The sequence below is a fragment of the Nesoenas mayeri genome, assembly GCF_963082525.1.
Source record: "Nesoenas mayeri genome assembly, chromosome: 13".
NCBI lineage: Eukaryota > Metazoa > Chordata > Aves > Columbiformes > Columbidae > Nesoenas > Nesoenas mayeri.
In genome coordinates, this window is record NC_137550.1 from 3,437,156 (window position 1) to 3,458,336 (window position 21,181).

A 21,181-nucleotide genomic window follows, 5' to 3' on the forward strand; every position below is an offset into this window, starting at 1 on the left:
TTTTCAATACGAGTGAAGGGCATTAGGCACCATATTGGAATTGGGGTTTCTGTTAGATGAACAGAATTTGTGCTGCATCTCAGCCTGGTCCCCTTGTAGTTGCTGGGTGCTTACAGCAGCCTGGAAACACTGCCTGAGGTCTGTAGCATCAAATAGTATGGGGAGGGAAGGGGTGGCCTCATTAGCAGTGGAATGATTGAGAATAAAGTTGTCACACCTTGCTTTTCCTACAGTTCTCCCTCTGCTGGTAGTAACCTGCCTTACCTTGGTACAAATGCAACCTGGCAGGTCACAAAAAGGGCTAGATTAACTGGTTTTAGCAATTCTTTCAGCCTTCTCAACAAGCACTTTATTCTGTATCTCTTTTCCCTCCTCTCAGTGATCTTGGGCAAGCTAGCTGTAATTGGTATTTCTATATCCTTATTAACATGTCATCTTCACTCTTCTGAGAATGGTGCTGAACTTGGTCTCCTTCTTGCGAGGTGTATCCAGTAGAGTACCATGTTCTTGGTACAGCCGTGAGCCCCTACTCACAGCTGGCTGGAGTTGGCAGCATCCGAGTAAGCGGCTCCTTGGGGAAATGCTGCTCAGTGCCTGTGACAGGAGAGTTTGTCAAATGACAAAATCAGCCCTGCTTGGGGGAAAATGCCTCAGTTATAGAAAATGGTATTGAATGTTAACTGGTTTATCCCATCTCATATCTCTTCAAGCTAGAACATTTTTATTCATGTTTTTCATCAGATCGTAGACACTTTCCTACATATTTATTTGCAAAAGTGCTGGTAGGTCTAGCACAGGATTGTCTTGAGGTTCTAGTCTATCCTATCGCTGCCTGATAAGGGGGTGAATGGCCTGGAGGAGGGAGTTGAGAGTGGTCCCACCGTAAGACATGATGGGAGCCTTGGCAGGCTCAGCCCCAGAAGTCTTCTCCTGAGCAAATTTAGAGACTTTGTCCTGAACACAACTTTCCTTCTGGCTGCTTGACATTCTTCTGGGGGAAATGCATCTTACACTGTACCTTGCATTCTTTGTCAAATTGTATGTTTAAAGAAATGATCTATGGTATGGCAGTCTGAACAGCCTTGTTGTCTATAGCTGTCTGTTGTCTCAGGACACTAACCAACTGACCCACTGGTCACACTGGTGTGACTGATCCTATCTTCTTCTGGTTGGATGTCTAGGACGGTGAAGGTAACGCCTCAGACTCTGAGTATTTTTATGCCAGCCTCAGTGGAGTTATGCCAGATGTGACAAGCTGAGGCTCTGGGCTAGGCTGTGAATGACTGTGGTGGAGTAGTTTCTTATCTTTTTCCTGCTGTATTTTACTGAGGGGTTTTGTTTGTTTGTTGTTGGTTTTATTTTTGTCTTTCCCCTCAAGTACAGAGACTGGCTGCCTTGGTGAGGGCTTCTATCAGTGCTGACAGAACCAAGAATTTTCCCCTATGTCTAGCATGAATGTTGGCGAGCAGAACTTGCTTTGAATTTCAAAGTGTATTTAATGCAGCATAGCTCATTTGAGGTGGGGATGGAGTCACCCACACAAAAAAAGACCCAGGAGTTACATACTTCAGCTGTAATAACCGAACGGAGGAAAGTGGCGAAAGTAATTTGCAAAGCTACACTTGAAAATCATCCTAGCATAACATCATCATTACAATTATCTGTCAAAAGATTTAGTTTAATTACTTTTTAAAAATCTGTCTTGTCAAGATGGCCTTACTTGTTTCAGGATTTTGGTACTCTGAGGAAAGGTTAAGGAAGAGTGAATACTAATTCTGCCATTAACCACTGTCAGACACTATTCAGTGCATGTTATTCCTTGAAAACTCCTTTAGCATAGTTACTGTGGGGAATCAATAGGCATAAAGTGCCCACGGGAACATAGAATTTGGTGGGGCGGGGCGGGGGGGCACTGCCTATTTATAGCTCACAGTATGGTGAGAGGGGGAAAACTTCAACTGTAAGCGGTAAATTTGAAATAATTGAATAGCAGTATAATTGCCGTCGTGTAGAAGATTATACATGGTTCTTTACATTTTCTTCACACAACAGTAGGCTGGTAGTAAAATTACAAGAGAAGAATATTTGATGTAATAAACTGAAATTAAGGTGAATAATTTTCAGCGAACTGCAGAACATTGCCCCCTCTTGTTGGTGCGTTATGTGGAGCAAATGTTGAGAGCTGCAGGGGCCTGGGCTGGTCCCAATGCTGAGGGTGCCTGCGAGCGGGTGGGGGCAGCTGTGGGACAGCCTTTAAGAACAAGTCTGTTTTGTTTGCCTTTGTTTTGAATACTGGTGCAGATAGTTTTGTGTGTTCCCGTTTAAAAGAAACTGCTATAAAATGTTTGCTGAGTCTTTTGACGCAAATAATAATTTTGTACTGATTTAGATGACTGCCCTCTTTATCAGAGAATAAGGGTCCTGATCTAAAGATATGGAGATAAATTCCTGGAGTCTAAATATATTAATATCAAGCCACTTAAAGGCCTGTGACTTCAAGCTAAGCATATATTTGAGGACTTCTTGCTTATAATTAAGCATCTCTTTCTTGTTTACTGAGAGAGGTGGGCTTTGCTGAGTTCAGATTTGTTCTGCCTCTGAGTGCAGATAAGGAACCTCAGTTTGCTCTTGCTGTTTTTTTCTTGAATGACCTTGTACTTGTAAATGAAAGCAGAATTAGTTCCAGTAATTATATAAAATGAAAAAGACAATGTTAAACTAGATTTTTATTTATTTTTAATGTACGTAATATAAAGTAGGTAGTAAAATTCTCAGGGGAGATTAATATTTTAATAAGAATTCTGAGACCTGTATTCATTGATTTCTGAATTTTGTTCACCTGTCTTTACCTCATTTTATAGAAGAAATCTCTGGAATAGCATTAATTAATTGTAGGAGCTTTTACAAGGTCACCAGTGGGAAAACAAGATTGCTAAGAGGAATTGCATGAATAACCTACTCTTTATTTTTTTCTGAACAATGTGAAGTTTCTTTAAGCATGTGGACTGTTTGTATGAGACAAAACTAATCATGACCATCAGGGTCTCCCCCTTAAATAGCATGTAAAAATCTGCCAGATTAGACCCTATTTCAAATAAACAGTCGTGTCTTGTGTTTTTTTAAGCAAAATAATATTTTCATAGTGTCATTTAAAAAATCCCAACCTTTTTGTGTGGTAGTCAGAGATAAATTATTCATAGACAGTTACTTTGAACCATTATGTTTTCCTACCTCTGCATAAAAATAAACGCAGAAGTCACTAGATTAAGCCATTGCCCCGTAATGGTTCTTTGAGAAATGTTTAACTGTAGCTGCTGCTTTGTTGTAGTGAAGAGCTGTGATTCAGACTTCATACTATGTTTGCATTTCAGCTGTCACAGAAAGTGAAGGATGAAGCCTCTTGTTCTCTTGGTTCTTGTGATCTGTACTGTAGTCAGCATGAATTTGAAGCTCGTGTCAAAGAGAAATTCTGGTAAGTCACAGAAAAATATTTTTACTTCTGAATCTGGACCTAGTGCTCATGCAATCAAGCATTTTATCTGCTTTTTGTTTTGCATATATACTTCTTGTAAAAAAAAGTCCTAACCAATGTGGTTTGCTTACCAGATGTTACAGGATGTATTTTCTGACTGTAATGTTCTGTTGATGTGACTTTAAGTTATTCGAAAATGTCCTTATGTTTTCTTTTACTAAAAAACCCCACAACTTAAAAAAAGAATTTAAAAAAAAAAAGGTTGAAAACCCACAAAGGTAATAATGACTTTGCAATTGTTTTAACAACATCCAGTCTTTTGCTCATGCTAAGGGGTTTTCTTAACTGTGAATGTGGTTTGTGGTGACTTTTAAGTCTGTATGATTTGTGTGTGTATTGGAAGGGCATCTTCCAAAAAGTCATGCCAGCCCTATGTGTGATCATACATAGTGTGAATTGGGAAGAGCTTTCCTGGGTAGATAATCTCTGATTATTCTGGCAGTGGAAGACAGTGAGTGTTTATGTTTACATCTGTTTTTGAAACCTGCTAATAGTAACAGAACACTTCAAAGACACATTAGAGTATCTCCTTCCAGGATGATAGACAGTTGATCTGGATAATGTTTTGTCTGTATTAGAACCTGAAGTGATTTCTAGTCCATGCAGCTCTCCCCCTCAAAGGGAATGATGAGTCCATGAGACTGTTTGGCTTTCTCAAGTTTGGAAGGGCTTTGGGCAGACAGGTGGGTCGGGTGCAGTGCTGCATAGCGCTGTTAGTCTGCCAGAGCCTTGCGTGTTGGGCGGGTAACTGATGCAGGATGTTGTGCCTTTAAACTTACATCTTAACTTAGTCATTTTTTCCCACTAGTTGTGTGCTATGCATACAAGTATGAGGGCTTCTGTTGATCTCGTGGTCCTCAATATCATCAGCCAACACTTTTAGTAATACAGATGCAAAAAGGAATTACTGAATTTAGATGGTGTGGCCAGTTTTAAATTTAATTTTTGCATTTCTTGAGAAAGGAGGAGAAAAGTTATCGGTCCATCTATCATAAAGAATTATATGTCACATTCCAGGCTAGGAAGTGTTACTCTGGGAACCACCAGATTCTAGGCTGAATTCTTTCTGCTGGGCTAGAAAGTATAAATGCGTATTGCTAAATTGAACTATTCTATAGCCTTTTGTTGTGGTTATTGTGCCCTGAGCCCTGTGTGCCCTGTGAGAGCAGTCAGGGATATCGAGATTTGGCTACAGTGGAGTTTGATCTATACTCTGCTAAGGGCGATGGTGTTGCTGTTTTTCAATACTGCTATTACGGGCCTGGATGGGAACCCTTTTGAGATCCATAATCTATATAATTGAGCAGCCTTGATTCACTGGTGCCAGACAACACCACCTGGCTGCAAGGAAGAGCCTTTGCATTTCCTTTGTCAGAAGTACGTATCTGTAGAAGTGACATGCCTGTGGTTATAGCATCATTCAGCTAGTAGCTTACCTTTAATTATATTTTAGCATGTGCGTGTGGGGGTCTTTTTCTTTCTTTTTGTTTATAATCTGCTTTCTTTGACTGCAGAATGTTGTGTGTTATTGGCAGGTGTTGACAGTATCAATTCAGGTTGAGTTCTGGTGGGAAAAATGCTTTAATATGTCAGACTGCCTGTTGCTAAATATAACCCACTAGTGAATAGCTGGTTCTTTTTCTTTTCATTTGACTGCATTGGTATAAGTTGAGTATAAGACAGTGCAGAAAAATGCACATAAAGTAAAATTATAGTTTATTTGCAAGTACATGATCAGGTAGTTCAATATTCATTGTGTCATATGTGCTGAGTCTTTGGTTGCTGTGTGGAGCAAACTATTGATTTTTTTTTTTTCTCTTTCTTTTTTCCACTACATTTTGTGTGAAATACATTTTCTGTTTCTGTGGTTTCAGCACTTGGAGCAAAATTGATAATTTGCCTCCCTTTCTGAAAGGGTATTTAGGTATGAAGGACTGTTTGATTGCTTAGGGCATCACTAAATGTTATATGTTGTGAAGGGACAGATGCTCCAGAGGCTTCTGAACTTTAACTATTTGTATTGTTGTTTAAGTAGAAGATTAGAGATAGTGAACAGATGGAGCAGGCAAATGCACGTAGAAACAAGGAGACCACGTTGCTTGATAGGGTGATAGTAGCTGTAGCATGTTGGTGCTGTAGTTCAGGATGGTTTTTTGGTTTTTACTGCTGTCTTGATAAAGGAGAGTTGGAAGGGGAAAGTAACTTAATGTTTGCTTGTGGGCAGCTGCACTGCAGTGTGAACAGCAGAATGGCTGAAGTCAGGTGAGAGCTGGGGTGGGGGAGTGGCTGAGGTGCCCAAATGAGTCTGTGGGCAGGATCCCTGCAGCAGTTTCTGGATGGATGCTGTAGTCTTGGGTCTTGCTGGCTATTGGTATGGGGATGTCTAAGCTGGTGAGCATTCTTAAAAGGGGAAGGGAAATTGTGCAGACAGTTACGTAGAACTGTGTGAAGCAGTGCACACAAAGTGCTGACACTGATGATAAAGACAGATTTGGGCTACTAGGGCAATAAACCAGCAAAATCAGGGTATCAGTGTCTTTGCTGACTTATGTAGACTGGCATTTTCCCAAGCAATATGTAGAATTATTGCATAAATGGCCAGAATTGTGATTAGGGTTAAGTACATGAACTATTATGAAGTTGACTAGCATGTGTGTAATACCACGTAACAGAATATATCTTCTTTAAGGCACAGGGAGAATCTAAAGAGAGCCCAGTTGAAGAGGACTTGGGGTGGAGCAATGAGAAGGTGTGGTGTTGTCTTTTGATGATGCAAATGCATTGCTAAAACCACGGCAGTCAAAAGAGGGGCAGAATGTCCAGAAGGGCGTTATCAGTCAAACCGAAGTTCCATTTAAGAGAACAGGATTTGGATAGGAAGGCATCTTTAGAGGCTGGTGGGGAAAATACTCCTTCAAAGCCAAGGAATGGAAGCCCAAGGGGAGAATGTTGAGGATGCAAACTCCAGATGGCAAATGCAGACAGTACACAGGGGGCTGCGCAACAGGCAAGAATCACTAAGGGGAGGTCAGGAGTGGAGGATCCAAGATGTCAAGCACAAGGTGATGAAATGGTGCTCCAGTTACAAGCATAGAATTAAAGTTTGCTGAAGAAACAGCCCTCATGGAAGGGAAAAACTGAACTGAAAGAGATTTGTCTCATGGCCTTTACTTGCCCTCTGTTATAGATTCAGGTGCCTGTGTTTCTTTTTGGAGAAGACAAACAGGAATGCACATGCAGGCTACAGGTAGATTTTTAGAGCACCTTGCAATGCTGCAAAAATGACACAGAAACTAGGAGCAAGACAAATTTGTTTGGCTGCTTCTCAATTGAGATGTGGAGCCAAAATAATTAAAATAGGTGAGCTAATTTAATTATGCTAGTCAGATTCTTCTTTACAGGCGGCAACTTCCAGATGCTCCAGAAGAAATCTGTCATGTCTACAGAGTAATGATTGCTGTTTGTGGTGGGAAATGAACAGTTTGCCTCAAGCATCTGTGTGAATGTGATGTTGACTTAAGTTTTACAAGCATTTCTTAATGTTAAGAAGCTTTTTTGAAAGCTGCAGGTCATCCTTTTTGCCTGCTTTGAGAAGTAAAACTAATCAAATAGCTAATGCTGGTACTGCAGTCTTAGCGATATCCTAGAAATGGTATTTTACAAGTGGAGGTTATACAAATAAACTGAGGATGTGGGAGCTTCTAGGTTCCCAGCTAGTACGTGATTTCCTTTTAATCTGATTAAGTGACTTATTTTTCCAAGCCCTTCGTATATAGTGCTTTGAATAATCATAGCAGGCAATATAAAACAAATTTTAAAAAATCATTGCAGTTTTTAAGCAAAAGATTTTTCAGACTACAGATTCTGTTTGACTTGGTAGACATAATTCCATTAGTGAATAATTTATGCCATTTATTGTTACTGTATTTACTTCCTGAGCTGCAATACCCTGTCTCAGCATGCTGGAGCTCCAGAAGTCATGGGAGCCTTTTGTGGAGGTGCATGGGCAGACATCCCCAAAGCTTCCACGAGGCTGCTGGCTGCAGACCTAGTAGTAGTCTTTCTGCAGGTTAACCAAGTTTAACTGGCTGGTATGCTGGCACTGGTACATCGTCCAAGGTACAGAACCAGAGTTCTCTGTCTTGTCCTCTGTAATGTGTCAGATGGAGGTGCTCTGGGATTCTGGCCTTCTCCTCTTTATCTTGGGACCACCCAAAAGGCATTCATATGCAAGAGGAGCAAGTGCATCTCTCACTTCCCCCCTCCACCCCACCCCGTCACCCTCTACCTGCATCCAACTTTGTCAGAAATGGCTTGGGAGGGAGAGGGCTTGGCTTAGCATCATGCTGTGCTCTGTATGGGCATAGGCAAATTCCCTCATTGATGTTGCAGTGGGCAAATATAATGCTGTAATATATTGGCTTGGTTTTTTTTTTTTGCCTTTTATATGTCATGCAACAATTTACTCTGATCTGCTACAGATGTTTCAGGAGGCCTTCACTTTCCTACTGATTGTCTGTGCTCTAACCTAGGATTTCCCTTGGCTCCCTTCTGTGAAGCTCAGTCTTCCAGTATTGTCCCCTGATCACTTTGGCCCTGTAAATCGTGACATAGATGGAAGAGGAGGTGTTTGTACTTCAGAGGTGACTCGTGGATTTGTGCCTGGAGTGAGATGTCCTAGAGGACAACACTAACCCTAACCTCAAATGCCCATTGCTTCTGCTGGAGTGGGCCTCTAAAGAAGCTGCAGGTTGAGCAGTCACAGTTACCATTTGCTTTCTGTTTGCAATTGCATGTGCCTGAAGAGCTGACTTCTGGCCCTGATATAAAATGCATAGCTATGAGCCCTCACAATTTCTGAGATACGAGTGATGCAAAAGAGGCTTTCAGCTTTTGCTGCCCACAAATAATGTGCAGACATAGAAGAAACTGGAGCTTGGCAGCACTAATCAGTGCACACCTATCTCTTACTTTTCCCAGAAGATGGTAAATTATTTAGAGCTCCAGCAAACAAAAAAAAGTTGGAATCACTGTTGTTCTAAGCTGTCATCAGTGCAGGAATGTTCAGTGCCTCTTGCATATGGTCGAGTCTGCTCACGGGTCCATGGCTGCTCTCCATCTGTTCGGTTTGGATCAGCGGGAAGCAAGGAACCAGGCACCTGCGCTTGGTCAGGTCTCGGGGGGCTACCAGCAAGTAAAGGGTGGAACATTGTTGGTCTGTGCACCTTGTCACGGGAGTCTCAGCCTCAGTTTCCTCTCCCCTAAACAGAAAGCGGCATTGCAGCTAGACAGACCTATCTGGGAGACAGCTGGCACCTCTTGGACATTCTGTTTGCTGGTGGGGAGGAAGGGAAATGCATAGAGTAGAGCAAGAAAGGAAACAATCTGCTAGAGGTTTGGGGTTTCTTTAGTGACCTCAACCTGACAGGGTTTAAATATTGAACTTATTTAAACACTGAAATTTTTAGCTATTACGCTTGTTTAAAATGAGTTCATGTATAATTAAAACAATTAAAATATTGAGCTGATACTGAAATATTAAAGCTAGACTCCTTTCTCAAAAGGAAAACCACAGCGGTATCTGAATAAAATAAATGTACACAATTAAATTGTTCCACAATTGTGTAGATCAGAAAGGTGGGATCTTTAGGGGCAGGGGAAATAAGCAAAGCAGGGAAGAAATGTCATTTCCTCACTTAAAAATGTATAATATTCCACTTCTGCAATGAGCATCATTTCAGCTGTTTGGATATCTGTTCTACCTCTAGCTGCATCTTGTAAGAGCTTATTAGTAATATCTGAACCTCTAGTAGACATACTGTCATGATTGAGAAATCTTCCAGCTCTGTGCCTTTAACTGGATAATGCATTTTTTTTTTCCCCTCCCCAAAATGAGGCCTTTAAAAATAAAAACCGTGGTGTATCAAGGTGTCTTTGCTTTGTTTTCTTCAAGATCCTAAACAGAATTTTTAAGAGTGCTCTTTATTGCAGTATTTGTAGTATGCTGACTTTGAGGCTGTGTCCTAGGTTCATGTAGTTACTCTGAAACTGACTGTCCTGAGGAACAGGGAGAGTTGTTCTGGCATGCTTTGTTTCCCATTTGTTCATGAAAATATTTTTGGAAGGTCTGTCTGAATGTTGAAATATATATAAATAATGCAGCTGCAAAGTTACCCAGAACAGAGCTCTCAAGCTCAGCATGTTCACTAGTCCTAGAGATGAATGTCTGCTCAGTTTGGGACCTCTTGGTGATGCAGAGGCTGGGAGGTAACTTAGGGGGATATAGACCTATAGGAGCTATAGGGAATCTCTGACATAATGGCTTAGCTTTGTGTCAGCTCCTGACCAAGAACAGTTCTGAAGTACGCTTGGGGTTTTGTAACCTGAATACATGTTTACGTGAGATTTTACAGACTGCTGTATATATTTGAAGGAACATCAATAAGGCTCCTTAGATTAAACTAGGTATGAATATTAATGCCCTTTTTCATATCTGTGTACACTGAATTTAAAGAACTTTTTCTGCTTTTGTTTCAGAACCTTGCTTGTTGTTTGAAGTGCAGTTCAGCTTTAAATTGCTAGTCCTTGTGATACATTGTATCAGAAACTTATTTTACTTACTTGTTTTTACCATTAATATGGTGGTGAAAATGGCAAGCAGTAAAATTGTGAGGCAGGAGGTGTTGGGATCACTGTGAGAAATAATGCCAGAAATGAGAATTAAGATGCATTTTTGGTGTGGTGGGTTTTTTTTTGGTATTTTAACTTTGGAGAGGTTGGTTTTTAATATAGAAAACATCAGAGGTTTCCTGTTTCAGGATGTGCAGAGTTAAGTATTCCAAGTTGCTGACCTGTGAAGAAGGAAGGAATTCTTTTCAGTGCAGTGCATATATGTGCAAACGTTAGTACATAGACCTGGGTGAAACTGTTGTGATACTGTTATAACTAAAGTAGGAATGATTGCCTATCTAGGAGTTGAAAACAAATTGATCTGAGCTGTAGTGTCACCTCTAGAGTGAACATTTTATCACTTTATTAATCTCTAACTCTTTCAGAGCCAATCGATTCTTTCCTACAAGAAGCATGATTAGTACTTATAATACATACTGATATGAAACCATACAGTGCTTTGCCACTGAAGACAGAGACTTAGATGGAAGTTAAGCCTCTTACCTGAGCACTTGGCTTTTCTGACACACGGTAACCAGGCTCTGGCCTCCCTGTGTGGTTCTTCCTTCAAGGCAGGAAGGCGGTGTGAGGATATTTCTGTTAGCTTGACTTGTTTTAAACCTTCTCCGCATTTGAGATTCACAAAACTGTAACTTTGCTGCATATGACCTATGGAAACTCTTACTCCCAATCTCTCTCCCCGCCCCCCCTTTTTTTTTAAGGAAGGGATTTTGACGCTCATTTTAAGACAGGTTTGCACCTTTGAATGATCAGTATTCCTTTAAAAAAGTATCTACTGAGATTTACACATCTGTTAATCCAGAGGTGAAATTAAATAGTAATTGAATGAATATGAGGCTGTTTGTTTTGCTGATGCACTCCGTGATTCTAAGGTTATTTGAATCACTGTGCAGAGCCACTTCATGCATACTTCTGCTGTCTTACATGTTGAGTAAAACATGTGGGTGGGCCTGGAAGAGAAAGAGTAATGTGAGATATAATCATTCCTGTCTCTTTGAGCTAATGGTAAAATACAGAAATATAATCACATTCTGCAGGATAGGGCTCCTCAGAATTTCTTTTTCAGTCACAAAATTTCATTTTGAGCAGTAAATTCCCTGAGATGCATACATTTAATAAGCAATGGAAGACCGCTGGAATGTGAATCAAAGGCAGGGTTATTCCCAGGCTCTGTGTCTCTGGGGCATTCAGGAGCTGCAGCTGAACGCTGGGACTTCTGAGGTCCTTGATACGGATGTTGGATGAAGAAGCTGGAAGACTTCAGACAAGTATTGGTCTGACCCTACTGTTTCTGGGATTTGCTGGTGGGAAGGAGTTGGCCATGTCAAATCTCTGAAAACTGAGAGTGTGAGGGCACTTCTGGGGAACCAGGGGATCCTGCAGGCTTTCTCGGCTCCCACACTGGACGTGGATGTGCAGCCATCAGCACTGCTCCCTGGCAGAGCTCCCTGGTGAAGGGGAACCACCTTCTGCACCTGCTCCTTCCTTTCTGGTTGCAGGCTCCTATTGCAGAGTATGGTTTGTTGAGAAAATAAAGCAATTTAAAAGTATTTCTGAAATCCATTTGCTCTTGTACTTGTGGTTTACAAAGACACATTTGAAACTCAAGCCAAGAAAATAATTATTGTAGGTTTGAGCCCTTGAGTCTATTACTTATTTTTGACGTGACCTTGAAAATCTTGTCCTGTTTTATAAAGCCAGAGAGGTGTGAATAATCATGTGGTTTTAGACAATCAAAAATAAGGAAATAAATTAGGATGTGTATCACTAATGACATTTGGATGTAATATTTCTATTCAAAATGACATCTGTAATTTTAGGCAAATCAGGGGACTACAGTGGAAACTGCACTTAGGAGTGTCTCAGCTTTATTGAAGCAGACTGAAAGCTGAAGCTTTTTGGCTGACTTCTGATGTAGGTCAACATAATTCTTATTCACCCTGATTTTACATCATATTATTTACAGCATTATGATTTTTTCATCTGGACTGGATGATTAAATTTGCTCTTTATCATTCTGTGTTTATTGCAGATGGTTTTGTTCCAACTGCAGAACATGCCTTTGACTTAGTGCATGAGAGATGAAACCTAAATCCAGTCACCTGGGATGCCTGGCTGCAACTGTTGGGGACCTTACATAGGGAAAGTATAAAGCTCAAATGATGAAGAGAGGGTCTTTATTAAATCCTGTTTCAGAAATGTCTACAAATGAACTGCTCCATTTGCTGTCCTTCATAAAGAGCTGTAATTAATGGCTTTTTCTGCAGGACACAGATCCCAAGTGAACAGCTGGCTGGACAGCACACTTGTGTGAAGTCTTTTGCAGAATGTGTCAGCAACTTGCTTCATCTTGTAGTGAGGAAAACCCTTAATGTGCTATAGGAATTAGTAGTTGTCTTTGGGAACAGTTTCCTCCCCTGCTCCCAGCACTGAAATGCTGGGTACCTCAGTCATGAGAACTTAAAAAAACGCAAATTCCGCAATGTGATTGTGGAATGGCTCGGTAATGTCAAACCAAGTTGGAATGTTACATTCAGGCTCTTAGTGGTGTGTAAATATGAGCATCCTCAAGGGAGGCCAGTGTTTTGCTTGCTGAGGGCTGCTGGGTAAAAGCTCTTCTCTATAATAGTGTCAGTGCAATGATTGGAGTTGGCGTATTTTTCAGATTTGTGCAAGACAAGCGCCTTTCCTGCACATAGGATTGCCCTTTCAGAATCATGATGTAATATACTTGTAAAAATCAGATCTCCTGTAGTGGTTTTATTGTGCACATGAAAGTTGTGCATTATCAATGTAATTACTGAGATAATTTAATACTTGTTCTATGCTTTACTACAGTGCTTTCCAACAGGGAGCTGTAAAAGGTAATTTTGATCTCCTGAAACTTTGTTTAGGTTATTAAGAAATATGTCTTTAGTGGCAAAAGAGGGAATTCTATTTTTGCATAATCTAATAGCCCCTTAAGGCTCACCTTTTAAAATCACATCAATCAGATAAGGGATGAGATGGGAGCAGTCAGTCATTTCGCGAAGTGTGCAGTGGTTCTTGAGCGCACAGCATCCTCGGCTGGCGATCCTCAGCTGTGGGGCTGTGCAGCATTTGGTGACAGTCAGTGTCAGATTGTTCTGAATGACTGGGAGGTGAGAGGGAATAGAACCATCGAAGGTCTGGTGCTGGCTCTTCCAGTCCATCCTTTGAGGTGTTGTTGAAGGTATCTTAGTGCCCCAAAGCGTCTGGAGTGAGGGAGAGGGCTGAGCTGCCCCCTCTGCAGATGCTGTTCCCTGGGAAGCAGCAATGCAGCCCCTGCTCAGGGTGGTCCCAGCAGGGGTTTCTCAACCTTATGTCCCACACATGGGGTTTGGGCTCTCTTCTAAGGAGTTGGACTGGGTTGTGTCGTGCACCTAGTGTTTCTTGAGAAACTTTCTTTAGAGTAGGATACACTGTAATGTCAGAAGAATTAAGTAGAGGAAGCTTCTATGTAGAGCGAGAGATGAGCTCATTAATTGCTTAAAAATTAGGCAATCTCCATCTGAGTAATCGGTGTTGGCTGGCTGGCCTTCCTTGGTCTAAGAAGTAGCTCATTAGTAGAATACACACAGATGGTACTGTGCTCTAAGATATTTAAAATACACAGGCAGCTGTATTAATAAGGCAAACCTGTCCTTAGTCTCCGTGACTGAGTTTGCTACAAGCAGCAGAGGGAACAGTGTCATTTGGTAAATATTATTAGGTAAATGCATTTCCATAAGCTTATTTAGTTTTCACATTTTCCTGCAAATAACAGATTATGATAAATACTCAAAGTAATTTACTGTTTCTGTATTGCAAGAATGGACTTACAATAACTATTTCATTTGTTCAGTACCTAATTTACCCGTATAATTGCCTAGAGGGAGAGATGTATTCAGAGTGTAATTTTTATTTGGAATATATATAGTTTTTTGCTTTTTGTTCTGTTTTTATGTATGCAGCGTGTAAACAGTTTGTTCAAAATAAGGCTTTTTCTGAATGAGTTGAGTTCCTCCTGCAAATGGTAGTGGATAGAAAGAGAAGAAATCACCCACCAGTGAAGAGGGAAAGTGCTGGGCTGGGGTGCCTAACACTGCTGGAGGAAGAGCCCCCTTGCAGTGGGTGAGTGGGGACATCGCCACTGTCCTGCCTGGCCACCCTGGGGTCCCCCGACTTCAAAGCTGTAGGGTAAAAGCAGAGATGAAAATAATCATGAGTTCATTTTCAAACGACAGATGTTCTCTCTGCTTCTCATCCCATGTCTCTCATTGAATGGAGAACTGCGCCATCCCTCCTTCGGGCAGTCTCTTTTTTGCCTGAGCGGAGTCTGAGCCCAGCTTTTAATTGCTGCTGTCCATTAATGCATTTGGCTGTGAGCAGTGAGATTCCTCAACCCATCTATGAATTCATAAGCATATTGGCTTTCCTCTTAAAAGAGACTTTTACCATTAAGACTGGGCTGGGCAAGAAATCAGGCTTCCTCAGTTCTTCCCCAAACAGCCACAGTTAGCTCTCCTATGTAGTTACACTTTGTTTAGCTGATTTTCATATCACTGCTCGAATGCTTTTGTTGCAAACTGTGCTAAACAATTTCTAATGAAAGAATTTATTGTTTCCCATGTTATTTCGCTACAAACTTGGTGCATTTCACACCTTCCTTGAGGGGCAGTTAAATAGAGCTGCTAGTTACAATCTTCTGGTGCATGCTTTTTCACCAAGCCCTCAACAGAGCTGTTTGTTGCATTTCTGGTGGATAGAAATTACATTGATGCTGCACTCTGTCTTTCATTTCTAATAGATTGGATGTCTTATTACTTGAGTGTAAGCTGTTGTTGAAAAGAATGGTTCTGTGTCAACTTGATTCGTCTTTGCCTTGGTGTGTATGTGCAAGATACAGTGCTGTTTTGGTAGATCTTTTTGAGTTAATGTTTGTTTTTGTGGAGTATATTTTAAAAATAGTAGCATGGACTAGGTAAATCAGGAACAGATTTAGTCTGTGAATCATATTTTAATAGTTAGCATGTTGCTTTAGTGATACACAAGCGTTTTGAACAATCCTGATCCTCTCTGAGGTAGAGTACTATGCAGTTTAAGTCCTGCTTTGGGCTCAAGCTTTAATTCTTGGTAGTGTGTGTGGTTTCTCCACCCTGCACTGGAGGGAGCAGAACTGTCATGAAACAAGGTTTATTTTGTGGAACTCGAATATTTGAACCTGAAAAATTTGGAGAAACAGTAGAATGTACTTAGTGCCCTGGGGCAGTGGGATTCAGTGTTTCCGGGGTCATTTAAGGATGGCTGGAAACTTAGTGGTGCATTGAGAGATGGGAGGATGGGATAGATGTCATGCACAGGGAACTGGGAAGGCTTTTTGCAAGGACCTGTGTAAAAGACTAAGGTTTTAGAAGAAGACACTTTAAAATGTTTACTTGGTTATAGATTTGGCTTGATGGAGCTGTGGGGAGGGTTTGGGGTTTACAAGGACAGGAAATCACCAAATGACATGATTTCCAAGGACATTCCAGGAGTTTGGTGGCAGTGGGATTCCATAAGCTGTTCAAAGATGGCAGCGTATGCAGTCCTGGAAGCAAAGAGGGCTTTTCAGTGAAGGTGTTGAAGAAGGAAGAGCAGTACTTCATTTTTGCTTTCAAATTGCATGGTAATTTGAGAGGATTTACTAGTTACCTTAGGCTGTGTGGTTTTTTCTCCTGCTCTAAAGCTATTGAAGTTGGTGGCATTAAACTAGGAATTAACAAACATGACTTTGTAGCAGTGGGGCTGTTTGTCCCTTCTGTGTGCGAAGCTTCTGCTTATTTGGTGTGATTCTGCAAAAACAACCATTGATTTCAGTTATTCAGAAGCTAATTACCTCGTAACCCACAGGATCAAGCAGCAGAGATGCTTATTTAGCCTATAACAACACAGTTCTTATTATGGTGCCCGGTTGTGTTGGCACTTGCTGCAAGGAACCTCCCATTGACCCTGCTTGCGTGATGGCTGCAGAGCGGGTCTCCGTGCACGTCCCCTGCCTCCAGACTGAGACTATTGTGCATGCAAATGGCCAGCAATTATCATTTAAGTAATGAGTACTTAATGGATGTTTGTACTCTGTAAATCTGAAGCATTCTGAAGCTGAAATTTCCCTGCCGGTATAATTTGATGTGTGCCGCGAATTGCTGAGGTGAGAACACAAGTGGGAAGAAACCCAGTTATCAGTGACAGTAGCTTCTGACAGCTCCCTCTCCTGCTTCTACCTCAGGTGTTGCAGTGGCTAAGTGGAGAGAGAGAAGTATAAATGTATCACAGTAAATCCCCAGGAAAAACCTTTGCTTTTTCGAGATTGTATCACAATGACAATTGCACTGCAGTGGATTTTGTAGGGACCTGGCTCTTTATTAAAATAAAAGTCAAGCCTGTCCATATGGTAGGTGTAGCAGCAAAAATTCCCTTAAAATGACACCTTGGCTGCAGTTTGACTAAACAACCAGCAAATAGTTTAGTGTAGGCTGAATTCAGGTATGCTGTGCCAATTCCTTCAGTGTATCCACTTGAAAAGGCCAATTAATGCTAATCCATTTGGATACTACAATATCGTTTCCAAAGAAAATACGAAATTTGAAATTTAATTTAAGTTTTGTAGCCCACAAGAGAGAAGTAATACACCACTGCTATTATTCAAAGACAGATCCTTTGAGGGGAACTCCCAATTGCAATTCCTCAAGCATCTTTAAGATTCTTAGAAGCAAATCAATACACTTCCCAACAATTATTATCCTCGGAAACCTTCTCAATTAGATATGATATAAAGAAACAAAACTGTGTTGGTCTCCAGCCGAGCTTTTTCTGTGAAACTGCCTTTGCAACTGGAAAGCTAAATGAAATTGTAAACCAGAACATGACTATATCAGTAAGTAGCTATCTTTTGTCAAGTACGTGTGGTGATAAAATTACCTCTGAGGTTGGAATTGTTGACTCATTTAAACAGTAAGTTCTCATGGACTGGCATTGTCTCTGTTCTCTATTTGACTGGAGCTTTTGAGTGCTTCAACTATGTGAAGGACCAGAAATACTTTAGTAGTGCTAATTAGAGGTCCACAACCTGTCCTAAAGTACTTGTTTGAACTCACAGTGATAATGAGAAAATATTAATCTCTTAGAATTTTAATTAAGGTTATTTATAGACATTAGGATCACTTTGTACAGAAGAGTAGAAATGCTGCAATTCCTGGTAGGACTATTTTTTATAAATTCAGAAACAATTATTTTACTGATATTGTTTGTGATTAACTTTTAACAGACTTACGATGATTAGAGTGGCAAAGAACTACACTGTGGATCAAGATTGCTTGATAATTCTTTTGCTGTGAGGTGGCTACTGTTCTCTATCACTTGCTTGACTGAATGCACAAATGAACTTATTTCCGCAAGAAAAGGCATGAGATGGCCACTAAACACATGGTCAGGCTATCTCAGTCCTCTACTGTTCAGTTTGCAGCATCAAACATATCTATAATGTATATGTTTAATGGTGCTTCTTTGAGAGAGACAGCCTGTTGGGATGGAAAGAGCCAGTGCTGTGTAATGAGGGGTTTGTGCATTAGTTCTTGGAGCATTACGGCTGGATGCTGCTAAAATGGTAGTGACATCTCCATCTCCCTGTGTAAAACAAAAGCAAGAATACTCTTAAGTAGCTAGTACAAATTAGTTTTGTCTTGAACAAATTCATTGTGCTCCAGCATCCGTGTGTGAAGGATGCCTCTGAGTTGGTGGTGGAAATAGCAGGCTGCAGATCTCCATAATTTCCCATCGTCATTGTGTCCAGTGAAGGCCACCGACAGCTCTTCTCAAGGGATCTTCCTCAGAGCACACACTGAGACTGCAGAACAATCTTCTGGAACCCAAGTTTGCTCCGTCCTGGGTTCATTACGTTGTTCAAGCTGTTTTTTTTGATCTGAACGGAATAGTCATGGGAGCAGAGCATTTTTAACAAATGTGGGAAATTCAGATTAATGCTTTCCGGAATAATGGAAACGTAGTTTTCTGTTAATTTCTAAGTTCTCTTCCTGCATTTAGTCATCTAGTCTGCATTTGGTTACAACTTTCACAGTTTGACTCCAAGTCCATATAGTTGGTGTTGCCAGCTGGCAAAATAAAATATGGCAGCCTTCTACAGATAGCAAAGAACTCCCAAATCAGGAAGGATTTATTAAGTCCCTATGGCTGCTTTCTGCCATGGTCTTTGGCACAGTCACACGTTACTCTTATATGCAATTCCAAAAGCACCACTAATGTGCTCCTTTGGTCTGTTAACTTTCATGTCTCTCCATACAGACAACACTCCATTGAAACACACTTGTAACCTGAAAAAAAGGGTTGAAAAAAGTGTGTATGTTTAATGCAGCTGATTTTAAAATGTCAAAGTTCAATTCTCTGGTGATGCACTGTAGTGGAAAACTGTGTAAGAAAACCTCTTGTGCAGGGCATCACAGAATGATGATAAAGCACTTGAGGTCTCCTTGGATTTGGGGTCTCTGACCTGTTAGACCTCAGCCAGCATTACTCTGCCGTGTTTGCTCAGAAAGGGTTAAAGGCTTTCTGGCACCTCCTGAATACTAGAGGTGTTATTTTCCCAGTGTAACAGTGGAAGAATGACTACACATAATGTAATTTCAACTTAATTTAGTGTACCTCATAGATTTTCATATATAGAATAATGCCAGAAGAATTTGAAAAAGCTTTTCTCTTACTAAAGCCTGTGTAAGAACTCTGATATCATCAGAGAAAACATGTTGATTCAAAGAACTCTAAAAAGGCCCCCTTGACTTCTGCATTTGATAATTTAAAACCACATTATCATGATTAATTTGTTGTTCTTAGTAAAATCTTAAGCTCTCCTTTTAATAAGATTGCGCTGATAGCAAAACTTCATATGCTGGTGTGATTTCCCTGTATGTTAGTTAAAAGCTACCTAATTAGAAATGTAAAAGTAATTCTTGTTGTGTAAACAAATAAACCTCAAAACCTCTTCATGGATAATGCAGTTTTACTATTTGATTTCTGCAGCATTGACAAAGAGAGGACTTTATTGAGAGATCTCTAGCAGTAATAACAAAAAAAAGAAGTTTGCTTCTAATTAAACGGATTCTTTAGGGAGGGGATAGATTGGGGTTTTGAAATGATGGTGTGGGTTCCCCTCTCCTGTGGGAAATGGAAGAAAATGATTGCACATTCTAGAGAGACTGTGGGTTTTTCCTGTGTTTTGTAAATTTTCCGGAGGCTCCCTGTATTATTTGTGTTCTTCTCCAAGGACATCTATTGTTGTATCTCCTCTTTTTAATTTCTGTAATGAAATGGGCATCTCCTGTGTTCCTGTCGTCTTTTCTGAACCAGAAAGCAAAACATTGCGGAGAAAAGGAGGAAAAAAATTCGCAATGTGACTTCAAGTGCTGAAGGCTTTCATACCTTTCAAAGAACTGTAGCTCCCATTTCTTGTTGACTGCAATATGTTTAAAATACCCTTTGAGAAAAAATAGGCCTTGAGCACCTACAACTTGCACTGCAATTGATGAGCGCTGCAGAACCCAAGCACCACTGAAAATCAAACTATCAGTCATGCTCACTGGCGTCCTTTGATGGAGGCGACCATACGCCTTGGGGAGTTTTGGGAGCTTTACTTAAAATTCCAGCACCTAAATGAAGAGAAGTTCCCGTTCATCTCTTTGCTTCTGGTGAGCACAGCTGGGGCTCTCTGATGAGAGCAGGTACCAGAGGGTCACCTGGAAGCCCTGTCATGGTCCCTGTACCCACACATGCCCCTCTCCCCCATCCCATGATGGGACGGGCAGCCTATAAAGTGAGCACTGATTGTCATGCACTGATTGCTGCTGCTGAGAGTCAGCTCAGATTTGTTTGCTGTAGCTTATTGTTAATTTTTGTTTTCCACCCTCTGGGGAAGAAATAAATGTGCTGTTTTTCTGGGCAAGAAGAATTACCTAGGATGGGAGGTCTTGTCCTCATTAAATTAGGGGATAGTACCACCTCATTTGCTGATCTGTGTTCATATGCCTTTGAATAATAAAATGCACCATAGTGTATAGGGCTTTCTTAAACCTTTGTAGTTTCTCTATGCTGGTGGATGGTGAAAGTGTTGCATACTGGAATAACTAAGTAAAAAAAAAATGGGTAGGATGATTTCTTTAGAAGAGAGTGGCATGTATGCGTTCAGAATTAGAGGTTGAAACTTTTAATGAGGTGGGTTTCTTTAGCTGCAGTATAACTGGAAAAAAAAAGAAGAGACTATGCAATATTGCATCCTGGTACATATGGCATATGTTGAAAGGCTGATACCATAACAAGTGGAATATAAGGGTTTGCAGGATCTGTGCACATGCTTAGAGCTGCACCCGGCTCATTCACAGCCTCTGTCTGTGCTGGGAGCTGTTTCTCAGGAAACAGGGCTTCCTGGGCTTCTGCACACGCTTGCTGAGCTTTGGCAGTGTAGATTAAACTCAACTGCTGAAAAGAATAACCAAAGCAGAGCAAAAAAATAGGCATGCTATATACTATATAAAAGAGTAAGCTGAGGTTCTTTGCAAGAGTAGAGTGTGTTTGCATGATGGGTGAGGGAAGGGAGGAGGAGGAGAGGAGAGTGAAAAGTTTTGCAAAGCCACTAGCTTTGCCAGGACTAAGGAGCTGGATAGCAGAGCATCGCGGCACTTGTGGAGAGTGGGTTGTTTGTTCAGCGTGATGTTCCTCACAGCCCGGCTTTGGATCTTGGGCCGTGTCCTCATGGTGCCTTGTGAGCAGAGGGGAGCTTGCATTTGGGAACACGAGAGCTTTGGCTGAGCGCAATGCTGACCAAGGTGAACAAACAGCTCCCAGCTAGCCTGGAGCCTGGGCTATTTATTTTTTTCTTTTTTTTTTTCCTTGAAAAACATTGTTGAGAACTGCAGA

At 40.9% G+C, this 21,181-nt stretch overlaps 1 protein-coding gene across 1 annotated transcript in view; it reads left to right on the plus strand.

Annotated features, from left to right (window-relative positions):
* Positions 1-3,390: 3,390 nt before the first annotated feature.
* Positions 3,391-21,181, plus strand: part of IL1RAPL2 (interleukin 1 receptor accessory protein like 2) — a gene marked incomplete at both ends in the record, with an annotated part of 354,194 nt that continues 336,403 nt past the window's right edge. The window contains one exon of the mRNA XM_080352659.1: positions 3,391-3,472. Within this exon, the coding sequence (XP_080208785.1) occupies positions 3,391-3,472 (82 nt within the window). The remainder of the gene's footprint in view (positions 3,473-21,181) is intronic.